This window comes from Chiloscyllium punctatum, chromosome 44 (genome assembly GCF_047496795.1).
Source record: "Chiloscyllium punctatum isolate Juve2018m chromosome 44, sChiPun1.3, whole genome shotgun sequence".
Lineage (NCBI taxonomy): Eukaryota > Metazoa > Chordata > Chondrichthyes > Orectolobiformes > Hemiscylliidae > Chiloscyllium > Chiloscyllium punctatum.
The window spans coordinates 12,991,453-13,004,189 of NC_092782.1; the positions used below are offsets into that span (position 1 = coordinate 12,991,453).

The window sequence follows — 12,737 nt, forward strand, 5'->3', positions numbered from 1 at the left end:
CTGTTTGAGACAACAATCTGACACTGTGCTAACTTTGCGTAAGTATCATTCTCATATCAATGTCAGATGGATGTAGCCTCAGGTCCCACTCAAAAGACTTGCTCAAACTCTGAGCTGACACTCCACTGCTGGACTGAGGGAGATCTGCACTATCAGAGGTGGTGCCTTTCAGATGCAGTATTAAACCAAACCACTCTCAGGAAGACCTAAAATATCCCGTGACACTATTTTGAAGGAGGCTTGGTGAGGTTTCATGGTGTCCAGGTTAATTTATCTCTCAACTAACATCACTAAAGCTGGTAATTTCATTCCTCTGTCTGGGAGCTTGCTGTATGTAAATTTCTGCAGCATTCCCTATGTTATAATAGTGCCTGCACCTCAAAGCACAGCTTGTGATATCACAAGAACACGAAAAATAGGAGCAGGAGTGGGTCATATAGTCTATCCAGCCTGCTCTACCATCCAATAAGATCATGGCTGATCTTTTTGTGGACTCAGCTCCACTTACCACACGCTCAACATAACCCTGAAATCCTTTACTGTTCACAAATCTCTCTATCTTTGCCTTAAAAACATTCAACCAAGTAGGCACAACTGCTCCACTGGGCAGGGAATTCCAAAGATTCACAACCCATTGGGTGAAGAAGTTCCTCCTCAATTCAGTCCTAAATCTGCTCCTCCTTATTTTGAGGCTATGCCCTCTCGGTACTAGCTTCTTCCACCAGTGCAAACAACCTCCCTGCTTCTATCTTATCTCCTCCCTTCATAATTTTATATATGTTTCTAAAAGATTCCCTCTCATTCTTCTATATTTCAATGAGTGGTGTCCCAATCTACTCAATGTCTCCTCGCAAGTCAATTCTCTCAATCCTTTTCTTAAGTAAGGAGACCATATCCTGAGGTCATTGAAAGGCAATATATTTAATAATTTTTTTACTGGATTTCAAAAGGTTACTATCATTCCTAATGATGTTGCATTTAAGCAGTTTTTTTCCCCCCCCAAGAACAACTTAATGAACAAACTGGGAAACAATGCTGGACAGAGCTACTGAAGTCGTCCTGTAAATAGTCTCCTATTCACACAAAACTCTCAGAATACATGAAAAAATACTATTGTGCATGGTTCTATAGTTTAATCATGGCAACTCAATGGAGAGTTACAATAGAAAATACATAAACTTATTTTTTTAATTAAAGGTGCAAAAATTTAGATAACTAAATTTACTGTCTGGAGAAAATCCAAGAAATGTCAACAATTATTGAAAAAAATTCAGTGTTTAAAATACTGCATGATAAATTCAATTTTTGTTCTCCAGCATAGATAACAATCTGTATAAAATGCTTTTAACAGTCTTTCAGCTTAAAGCTCTGTGTTTGCTCATCCTGTTGTCACTGGTCTCTATCATTCAGGCTAATTAATTTGGATGCCTGTGGACAAGTCCCACTTTGCTATGTCTTTAATCAAGTAGAACATCTACATTGAAGCAGCCTCAAATTATACCACTTGCTGTTTTGTTCTTAGGCTGTCTACAAGCATCAAAGTGTTTCTCTCTTCACTCATGTATTGTCACCTCACTTCAGAAAATTGAATAATCAATTCCTCTAACCCATCATTGAGTGCATTAAGTATCAGAATTGGGATGTCATGTTGCAGCTGTACAGACATTGGTTAGGTCACTTTTAGAATACTGCATTTAATTCTGGTCTTGCTGTTAAACAAAACCTGAAAGGATTCAGAAAAGATTTACAAGGATGTTGCTAGGGTTGGAGGATTTGAGCTATAGGAAGAGGCTGTGTAGGTTGGGGTTGTTTTCCCTGGAGCGTCAGAGATTTTGTAGAGGTTTATAAAATCATGAGGGGCACAAGGTGAATATCCAAGGGTCTTTTTCCCAAGGTAGGGGAGTCCAAAATTAGAAAACATTGGTTTAAGGTGAGAGGGGAAAGATCTAAGAGGGACCTAAAGAGCAACGTCTTTATGCAGATTACTTACAGATTAGATTACTTACAGTGTGGAAACAGGCCCTTCAGCCCAACAAATCCACACCGACCCTCCGAAGAGCAACCCACCAGACCCATTCCCCTACACCTAACACTACGGGCAATTTAGCATGGCTAATTCACCTGACCTGCACATTTTGGACTGTGGGAGGAAACCGGAGCACCCGGAGGAAACCCACGCAGACACGGGGAGAATGTGCAAACTCCACATAGAGAGTCACCTGAGGTGGGAACTGAACCCGGGTCTCTGGCGCTGTGAGGCAGCAGTGCTAACCATTGTGCCACCGTGCCACCCACAACAAATCCACACCGCCCCTCCAAAGAGCAACCCACCCAGACCCATTCCCCTACACCTAACACTACAGGCAATTCACCTGACCTGCACATTTTTGGACTGTGGGAGGAAACCAGAGCACCCGGAGGAAACCCACGCAGACACGGGGAGAATGTGCAAACTCCACACAGACAGTTGCCCGAGGCTGGAATTGAACCTGGGTCTCTGGCGCTGTGAGGCAGCAGCGCTAACCACCATGCCACCCATTAGTGGAGTACCACCCAGAGGGTGGTACATGTATGGAATGAGCTGCCTGAGGAAGTGGTGGAAGCTGGTACAATTACAACATTTAGAAGGCATCTGGATGGGTATATAAATAGGAAAGGGTTAGAAGGATATGGGCCAAATGCTGGCAAATAGGACTAGATTAATTTAGGATATCTGGTCGGCATGGATGAGGTGGACCTAAGGGTCCAACATCGCTATGACTACCCTAAACCGTTAGATTTTTCACTTTGTCTACTAAATCCTCATTTTATTTAAATTCAAAAATCAGTCTCTTGCCTACTTCAAAGCATATTTCAACTAAAACATGATATGTGCAGGTGCATTCAATGCTACAACTTAGCCATGCATATAAACATTTTCCGTTCCAATTACATTTAAACATGAAAATATTGAGAAACCTCTCATTGCTCAAACAAATACAAGCCATTGAGATGTTTGTTTAATTATCAAAGTGAGGAGCTTCTTAAAAAGGATTAAGAATAATCATCTGCCTGGTGAAGAAGTGTAACAATTTTTGCACACATGCTGAATGTCATGGTTTTAAGCACCAGTTTGCAGTCTTCTCTTCAGAATCAGATCTATAAAGTATACAACTTGACATGAAATGGCAATAACTGAGCTGAGTTCCATTTACGGTACGGAGTACATCCTAGTCAATGAGTCAGCTGTATACTGGCAGGGGAAAATCAGCTCACCCACATTCACTAACATATATCACAATTCCTACAGAAGCACAGAATCAAGATCTACAATTACAGCTATCCTACTTTGAAGCAAAGAATAAACTAAAACATGGTATGAAGTAAGAAATCATATTTTTAAAAATACTTTGGACGGCATGTAAAAAAATTTAGCTGAATTTACAAAGCCCAAGTTCGATATGGTGAAGCCCATGGTGTTAGGGGACATGGATGGAGGATTGATTGACTGGTAGAAGGCAAAGATTAGAGATAAAGGGGCCTTTTTCAGAATGGCGGCTGGTGACGAGGATCAGAGTTGGGACTACAAATATTCACGTTATACATTAACAAACTGGATGAAGGAACTGACAGCAGTGCTGTTAAGTTTGCAGATGCCACAAAGATAGATGGAGGGACAGGTAGTGCTGAGGATACAGAGAGGCTGGGAGAGTGGGCAATGAAGTGGCAGATGTAACAATGTGGGAAATTGTGAGGTTATGCACTTTGGTAGGAAGAACAGAGATATAAACTATTTTCTAAATGGGAAAAGGCTTCGGACATCTGAGGTGCAAAGGGACTTGGAAGTCGTAATTTAGAATTGTCTTAAGGTTAACATTAGATTCAGTTAGGAATTATGAAGGCAAATACAATGTTGGCATTCATTTCAAGAGGGCTAGAAAACAAGAGTAGAGATGTAGTGCTGAGGCTCTACAAGGCTTTGGACATGACTGCACTTGGAATATCATGAGCAGTTTTGGACTCATATCCAAGGAAGAGGTTTACAAGAATGATCCCAGGCATGAAGGGCTTGTCTTGTGAAGAGCATTGAGGAGTCTGAGTCTATACGCAATGACAATAGACAATAGACAATAGGTGCAGGAGCAGGCTATTCTGCCCTTCGAGCCTGCTGATCATCCTTAATCAGTATCCTGTTCCTGCCTTATCTCCATAATCCTTGATTCCACAATCCTTGAGAGCTCTATCCAATTCTTTCTTAAATGAATCCAGAGACTGGGCCTCCACTGCCTTCTGGGTCAGAGCATTCCACACAGGATTCCCCCCTTATCGTTTAGAAGGATGAGGGGGGAATCAGATTGATACTTACAGGATACTGAAAGTCCCAGTTAGAGACGACATGGAAAAGATAATCAACTTGGTGGGCTGATTGGCCTAATTTTGCTCCTATATCATATGGTCTTATGGTCGAATATGTCAACACATTAACTTTCACGGAAAAGGTTTTCCAGAAAATTGTAGGAAAAGTCAAAAATGATTGACATATCTTTTTTTCCTGACTAGAATCCTTAGTCTCCACTTGCCCATTCTTCATCAGAAACAAGAAACATCTTTTACAATTCTTTAAAGTCTCTCAAAAGGAAATAAAATGGACACAAATGCCTTCATAAGCCAGAGGCATTTTTAAATAACTTGCAATGAGCAATCTGTTTCAGGTCCTATTTGTCAGTTGAATAGTTTCCTTAGGTTCTTCAACCTTCAGAGGTGTTGTGCTGTATAGGTAGAATGTCTAACAGGATTTTTCCTGAGTGCTGAAAACTCTGCTAATCACTGAAGTAGGAAAGCAAATCATGACAAAATGAAATAACTGAAGCCTCTTGAATAGGGACTGCAAAACTCAACTTGTGTTTATAATGTAGTAAAGCACCTACAGTTAACTCCCTTCACAAACAAAATTTAACATGAGCCACAGAACAAAATATTTGGACAGGCCAGCCAAAGATGTGAGTCTTAAGATTGGCCTAAAAGGGGAAGAGAGAGGAGTCGACGATAAATGTTTTATTAGAAGCATTTCCAGAGCTTTGGTCCTAAGAAGCTGAAGGCAGGACCTACTAATGACTACAAAGTAAATATTAAGGCAAGTTGACTTGGATTTTTTTTCCATGTTGCATTAAAAACAGTAATGCAGTTTGCATTTTGAACTACTTAAACACAATTCCACTACAAATGGAAGCACCATTTTTATATGATCTGAGCAGTTCTCAAAGGACAATGAACTTCCATTCAGCCCTTCAATATTACATGGAGTATCATCAGCGGATGAGATTTGCTGTATATTGCAAACTGAAAGCAAGCAGGAGCTGACTGTGCTGAAAGGTGTAAATGATTGCTTTACCTGACCAGGGCTTTAACTGTGAATCTGATTACAGTGGAGAGCAGAAAAAGTGGGGTCACCAAGATGTTGAATAGAGACAATGAAGTAAAGGCCACAGCAGACGACAGTTTCTCCGAATTGATGTGGGTGTACGCCAAAAAAGTCTGTCGGACAGCAGAAAAAGTTTGATTACTCATCTTATCAAATATGACATTTCTACAGCACTTCATTTTTAAATCAATAAACAACGATTGCATGTTCCAAACAAGAAAGAAACACTTGTGACTGCCTGCGGTCCCTTTAATGACCTGAACGGCACTTATTCTTGGAGACTTTTCTTGCTTCTTTCCCTAATATGCCCTTTGATAGATGGTTTTAGAAGTGCCTCATAATTACAAAGCTCCAAACTTTATACTGGTGATTACAGAAAGATTTCTTGAGATTGTTGCGGCTCAAGTAATTACTGAAAGCAGCAACAATGCTGACAGTTTCACTTCTAGCAAACAACATATCTCATTGTCTTTGAGGTCTCTTGGCTGGTCCACATTGACAGTGCAATGCAACACACTGGTTTACCAGAGTTCATCCATAACCAGCTAACTTGGGATGCTTGAAGATGACATTTAACAAGTCTTATTACTTTCCTTCCCCAAGATGTGAGAGATGACAGTCAAAGGCTAAAAGGAAGATGGGGACTTCTAGTTGTCTGGAGTCCAATAAATGAAGTAAAATCCAGTACTTAGAAAATGACATTTTGGGATACAGTAAATTGATCCATGGAATGTGGGTAAGTGCAGCATGCTTGGGACAGAAAAGATACATCATTCCCAAAGCTCTTCACTCTTTCCGCATGCCATATTTGGGTCTGTTTTAGACCAATTTGGACTGGCTTTGTACTTAATGTGTAAACTGGATGACAGCAACAGAAACAAAAGATCTGGAGAGATTTCAAAGGGGCTACTAATTTGTTGTCAGCTGTTTTACATGACCACACAAAATCAAGACTCCTTCCATTGACAAAGATTGATTAGCGTAAGTCAACAATTCTATTATCATTTTATGCTCTGATTACCAGATTGGTAGATGGAGCTTGGTCTTTATTCATCTAGAAATTCCTACATCATGAAGACCCATGGGTTTTGACAAACATATCTACGAGAAAGATTGACTTGATGAGCAATTACTGGCAATTACTTATATATATATATTTATTAAAGCTGACTTGACTATTTACAGGGAGGAAAAAAACACTGAAGTGTAAATTCAGATTAGGGTAATCATTTTATGAAGAGAATTACTTTGTTTTAAACTGCACTCAATACTTTGCCTTTGCAATTCACACTCACCCACATTGCACACCCATCCAAGTTGATTTATCATCTATGCTATAATACTGCAGCTTGCCTACAAATTAAGTCTGACTAGTCATTATAAATAATAGGTTGATACAAAGTAAAATACCTCCACCTGTGAGTCTTTGTCATTTATAAATTATAACCTGGTTACCTGCTTCTCTGCTTGTTAGGTCACAGCGAGAGTTACTGGTGATCAATTAGAATTCATAATTGTTGAGTCTGTTTTCTGAGCAAATAAGTCAGTTTTGCAGTGCCTAGTCGTGGGTGTCTATCTACGCCATGCTCCACTTTTGTGGAGTTAGATGACTAGCCAAACTGGTGAAACCAAGGTGAGCCTGACAACATTATAGCTCCACAAATTTGCTCAATATCACATGCTGCCTTTCCCAGGCCATGCCTCAACTCAACGTTGCCTCAGTCCTCCACAATCCCAGCCCCAAGTGCAGGTCAGTTCAGTGTTGGAACTGGCTTGAATTGGGCAGATTCTAGTAAGACGTTTGAACTCTGACTGCAGCTCACTCAATGAAGGTGAGCTAGGCACGAGGCTCATTCTGAATGGGGCCTTAGCCCAACAGATAGAGGCAGCTTATTAACCAGGCCTGTAGCCAAATTTGGCTCATTCTGCTCACTTTGCTGAGTTTCATCCTCACACTCGTAATAACTAGCTCCTTTGTAGCCTCAGTGGCGTGATTAAAACATTTTGCCAAAAATGATCAGCATGGAAACATAGTTAACTGCAAAGGGTCAAATTTTCTATCAGGATTCACCTTTATGCTCCAACAGTAATCAGTCTGCAAGTTAGGCACCTTGAATCTAAATTATTATAGCAGGCCATCTAGAATATAAATATTTGCGTTCAGAAGGTAATGTGTCGGAGCTCTCATGACAAGGCTGAATCTGGTTGTGTAAGTGAGCAGCTGCAATGTTTTGATGAAATATGTTCTTACCGCCAACACTGCTGCAATCGGTATTGCTGCATTCATAAATACTAGAAAAACGAAGAGAACAAGGCAGAGTAAATTACGCCAATCAACAATTGGAATCATCACTATAATTCTCAGAGTGTGGAGCAAAATATTGGAAGAGGAGAGTCTGGAACCAGGTTTCCCCACGCAAAAGTGGCTGGCTGGATTATCTGTTTGTACTAATATGGTCTTTCGCACTTTTACAGTGCAAACGTACAGGCAGATCCCAGTGATCTCAATGCAGCAAATGGTAAAATAATTCAGTTCAGTCATCGGTTGAGGGATCATTGTTAATCAGGGAACCCGGGAGACCTACCCTGTATCTCTTTGAAGTAGGTATCACAAAATATTTACACCCACCCAACGGGGCATCAGGCAAGTCTTTTCAGTCAAAGTCCCATCCCAAATATGGCTCCTCCCTCAGAAATAGCACCCTTTCTGATGTGAGACTTGAATGTCCATCAAGTGCAACAGAGTATGAGAGGCATATCGATCACCTATTTGAACTTAGACACAATGAGAGGACTACATCACAATTTTATTTAGTTACAGCCAATTGGTGCACAAATTTCCTTCGAACTGCCATGTGGCTTGGAATATAAGGCCATTGCAAAGGGGCCAATTTGTCAGGTACAAATCAAGTTGACATCAAGACCCTCCACCCTCCATGCAAGACAGGTAACAAGAAGAATTTGCTTTAAAGTAACGACATTAACATCGAAAATGATGTTGCTGGAGTCAATAATGGTCTACATTGCAGATCCCAAAAAACCACTTTAAGTTCAGAGTCAGGTAAAGCATGAAAGAGGAAATTCCACACCTATGAAAATTACAGAGAGCATTTTAATTATCACTAAGTCAACAGTTCAACTAAGGTGAATACTTACTGGATAAGGATGTGTAAAGTGCAAAACTCTTGAGACTGGTTAACTCTTGCATTCTCGTCTTTTCCACGTTGTTACAGAAAATATGTTCCCAGGCATAAAGTTTCAAAAGTTTAATCCCTTTTAAGATCTCATTGGTATTCTTCAGTCTTTCTGTGGAGTAGTCCTTAGAAAACAGGAATAGAAATATCACACTTAAAAAATGATCAATTCTGAGCTGGAGCAGTTTCTCATAACTACCAAAAGCCATACTCACCACTCAGTGAAATAATGGAATAGCAGTAACAGTTATTTGTCGATGAGAATACTGTTTATCCTAATAGGCAATAAATACACTGTGCTTTCCAACTTTCCGAACAGAGTCACAAAACTAACTTATATTCCTCCATCAGGAGAATCCTCATTGCTTTCTGTAGCAGCTGGAATGGCTTTGGAGAGCTCCAGGTCTGGCTCCTGCCAGTTGTTATATTCTCCCTTTGGGTCTAAACATACATAACACCACTAAAGGTGGCACGTTGGCTCAGTGGTTAACACTGCTGCCTCACAGTGCCAGGGACATGGGTTCGATTCCAATCTAGGTCAACTGTCTGCGTGTGTTTCCTCCTACAGTCCAAAGATGTGCAGGTTAGGTGGACTGCCCATGCTAAAAGAAATTGTCCCGTAGTGTCCAGGTTTATGCAGGCTAGGTGGGCTAGCTATAGTAAATGTGGGGTTACAGGGATAGGGTAGGCGCCTGGGCAGAATATTCTTCAGCAGGTCAGTGCTGACTCACTGGGTTGAATGGCCTCTTTCAGCACTGTAGGGATTCTATGATAAGGACTGGTGAGACAATATTGTCGGGTTCTTTACTTGAAGATAAGACGACATACAAGTGGACATACTCGGAGCTCAATGCACTTCATTCCTATCACTGCTGCCCTACAAGTCATGACACAGATTCATCACATTCTGTCAGGAAATGCAGTGATAGATGCAAGAAAGATCCACTCCCTTAAAGGTGTATATCATTATCACAGAAACAGCTAAGTGAGCCTCATAACGGACAACTAGGCAGGAGATGTCAGTGTAGGAGCAAGACAGCAGCCACATATGCAGCAGGTAAGGCAGGGGAGATGATTGTGAAAGACCAGGTGCTGTGAATGTAGCAGGGTAGGAAACGTCAGCGTGACAGATCATTCAGCTACACACTGGCCTCTGAGACCAGGTTTCACTTAGGCTGGGGATATGGTGTACCGTCAAAACTCAGTGCTGGAGGAAGGACTGAATTAACACATGCACAAACACAACTCCTGACCCAGCGAATGCAGAGCTTGTCACCAGCAGTATTATGTTCTGTTATTAATGAAGTGTTGCCACATTTGTTTCATGTCTGTATATTTGCATTTTAATGGGTGGAGATTTTGTGGGGTCAACCATGGAAAAGATCAACTGATTTAAGAATTATTAATTTGGGGTTTATTGAGCATTGTCCTTCCTAAGCTAAGGATGTTGAATGTTGAATACTGAGGTCTTGAATCACAAAGTGATTCAAGGTAAAGGCAAAGTCACCATAGTCCCAGAGGACGGTAGCTCTGCTCTCTCATCAGAGAGAGAGAAAACTGGTTGCATTTTAAGCTGAGGGTCACCATGCCTCAGATGAGGGGAGAGGTTGCGAAAGAGAGTCCCTCATGGTAACCTCAGCCAGAGTGGGAATTGAATTCACACTATTGTTATCACTCTGCATCGCCAGCCACCACAGCTTAAGCACAAATCAACTGGTAAATCAAAACCCACAAAATGACTTTGATTCACTAGTAAATTGTATGTGGCATGAGGTTTTTCTTTTAGTCACTTAGGGCACATGGGCACCAGTGGCTGACCAGTATGTATTGTCCATCTCTGGTTGCTCCTTGTGAGCTGCCTTCTTGAACTGCCACAGTCTACCTGCTGTGAGTTATCCCACAATGCCCTTCGGGAGAATTCCAGGATATTGATCCAGTGACAGTGAAGGAACGGTGATATACTTCCAAGTCAGAACGGTGAGTGAGTGGCTTGGAGGAAACCTTGTAGGTGGTGATGTTCGCATGTATCTGCTGCCCTTGTCCTAGATGGAATTGGTCATAGGTTTGGAAGGCTGTGTTAGGATCTTTGGTGAATCTCTGTAGTGCAACTTGTAGATACTACACATTGTTGCTCCTGAGAACTGGTGATGGAGGAAGTGGATGCTTGTGGATGTGATGCTAATCAAGCAGGTTGCTTTGTCCCGGATGCTGAAAAGCTTATTGAGTGTCACTGGAGCTGCATGCATTCAGGAAAGTGGTGAGTATTTCATCACACTTCTGACTTGTGCCTTGTAAATGGTAGGCTGGCTTTGTGGAGTCAGGAGGTGAGTTACTTGCCACAATATTCCTAGCCCTGACCTGCTCTTGTAGCCACTGTGTTTATGTGGCAAGTCCAGTTGAGTTACTGGTCAATGGTAACCACAAAGATGTGTGTTAGTGGGGATTCAGTGATGATAACACTATTGAATATGAAGAGGCGGTTATTAGATTGTCTTTTACTGGAGACAGTCATTGCCTGGCAATTAAGTGGCGTGAATGTTACTTACCACTTGTCAGCCCAAGGCTGGATATGAACCAGAATCTGTTGCAATTGGGGATTGATTTCCCATTTTAAACAGTCAGTACTTACCAGAGTGCTTTTCTGTGCATCAGTGAACTTAGTTGCTATGAAATACTGCAAAGGAGCAAGCAGGGCTATGACAGAAGCACCAATCAGTGCACTGATACCCAGCATGTAATATAACAAGATCACACCCATGATAATCTGTAAATAAGAACAAACAGATTCTCAGTGATGGAAAGAGATCGAAGGAACAATATTGATTGAAATATTGAGGCTTAGGACACACAGTCTAAGAGCAGTGGCCGCCTCCCTGTCTCAGAACAGCTCACCTGATTAGTTACTGAACCAAATCCTCTGGCTTCCAGGTGCTCAGGGACTGAAAAGTACCTTGAAAGTTGTGTGTTGGAATTCCAATGCACTCACTATGAGGAAATTGTCTGAGAAGTTTAAATTTCTGATGGGCAATTACCTGGCATCTAGCACCCTCCACAAACATCTCCATATCTGAGTTGGAGACTTCAGAGTGTACCAACTGACCTACCTGTGCAATAACTCAGAAAAAGTTAAACAATTAAAACCTGTCCTAACTCCTGGGTAACAATAATACTGACCCGCCAGTCATTCACACTGAATTCCATCTCCCACCTACCTCCTGACCACTCATGACTTTCCCACCAACCTTTAACTCCCTTGATCTGACAATTGACCCATCCCTGCTAACATCCGCCCTCCCCACTCAACAGACACCGCCAAACCCCTGACAACCGACCACACCTCTTCGATGCCTCCACCCTATCCCCTTCACCCACCCACCATCCTAAGCCTTCTCCATTACTCCCCATGTGTTGTTTGCTGCAAACCGTGAGTTAAAACAGATTTTGCACTTTAGTCCTGAAATATTGTAAGATAGTAAACAGGTAACTTATTATCTGATCAGAATGGAAATAAGGATTCTTGCCCAAATTGGAAGATTTGCGCCATTGTCTCTGACTGCTATCTTGATTCCTATATCTATCTAATAGGAATGAACTGCAGTTATTAGCTATGGTGTAAAAGGCCATAGGCTGCTGTTCAGCTCCAGTTTTTGTTATTTGTCCCTCTCTGCAAGGCATAATGGATAATATATTGTCCTTTTCAAAAGCACAGTATTCAGCCAATTAGAAAGGAAAGCATAGTGTGTACATTTGGTTATGGAATGACTGGTTACAGAAACAACCCAATTTTCCTGTACAAATGACCTCCTACAATCTCCAGATAACTGTGCAGGATTAGATGTTGCTCTTTAAGCATTGATATTCAGGATTAATCTGCACAATTTGAAACACAGCTTAACAGGGACTGCTTTCCAAACAAGTACAAGAGGTTAGTAGGTAGTTAGGACCTGATTGTACTCTGTTTGTATATTGTTTGGGTTCTTTAAAGGGTGGCCAATATACTTGGGTCATTAAGCACCAAATGGTTATGGTGAAAATGACTCCCAGAGACTCCTGCTCTATGTCCTGTGTGCCAAGGTCTATGATGTTTCATTGTGTTATTATGGTGAGGTATGTGAAGTAGAAACACCGTGCATAATGCCTGT

At 41.4% G+C, this 12,737-nt stretch overlaps 1 protein-coding gene across 5 annotated transcripts in view; it reads right to left on the reverse strand.

Annotated features, from left to right (window-relative positions):
- Nucleotides 1–12,737, reverse strand: part of LOC140466734 (ATP-binding cassette sub-family C member 9-like) — a 190,225-nt gene that overhangs the window by 108,098 nt on the left and 69,390 nt on the right. For all 5 annotated transcript variants that reach the window (XR_011955272.1, XM_072562268.1, XM_072562265.1 and 2 more), the window contains exons 10-13: nucleotides 11,225–11,359; nucleotides 8,558–8,720; nucleotides 7,653–7,693; nucleotides 5,372–5,514 (exon numbers count right to left, since the gene is read on the reverse strand). Coding sequence is in view for 4 of the 5 variants with exons in the window: in XM_072562268.1 (XP_072418369.1) it covers nucleotides 5,372–5,514; nucleotides 7,653–7,693; nucleotides 8,558–8,720; nucleotides 11,225–11,359 (482 nt within the window). In the remaining variant the exon portion in view is untranslated. The remainder of the gene's footprint in view (nucleotides 1–5,371; nucleotides 5,515–7,652; nucleotides 7,694–8,557; nucleotides 8,721–11,224; nucleotides 11,360–12,737) is intronic.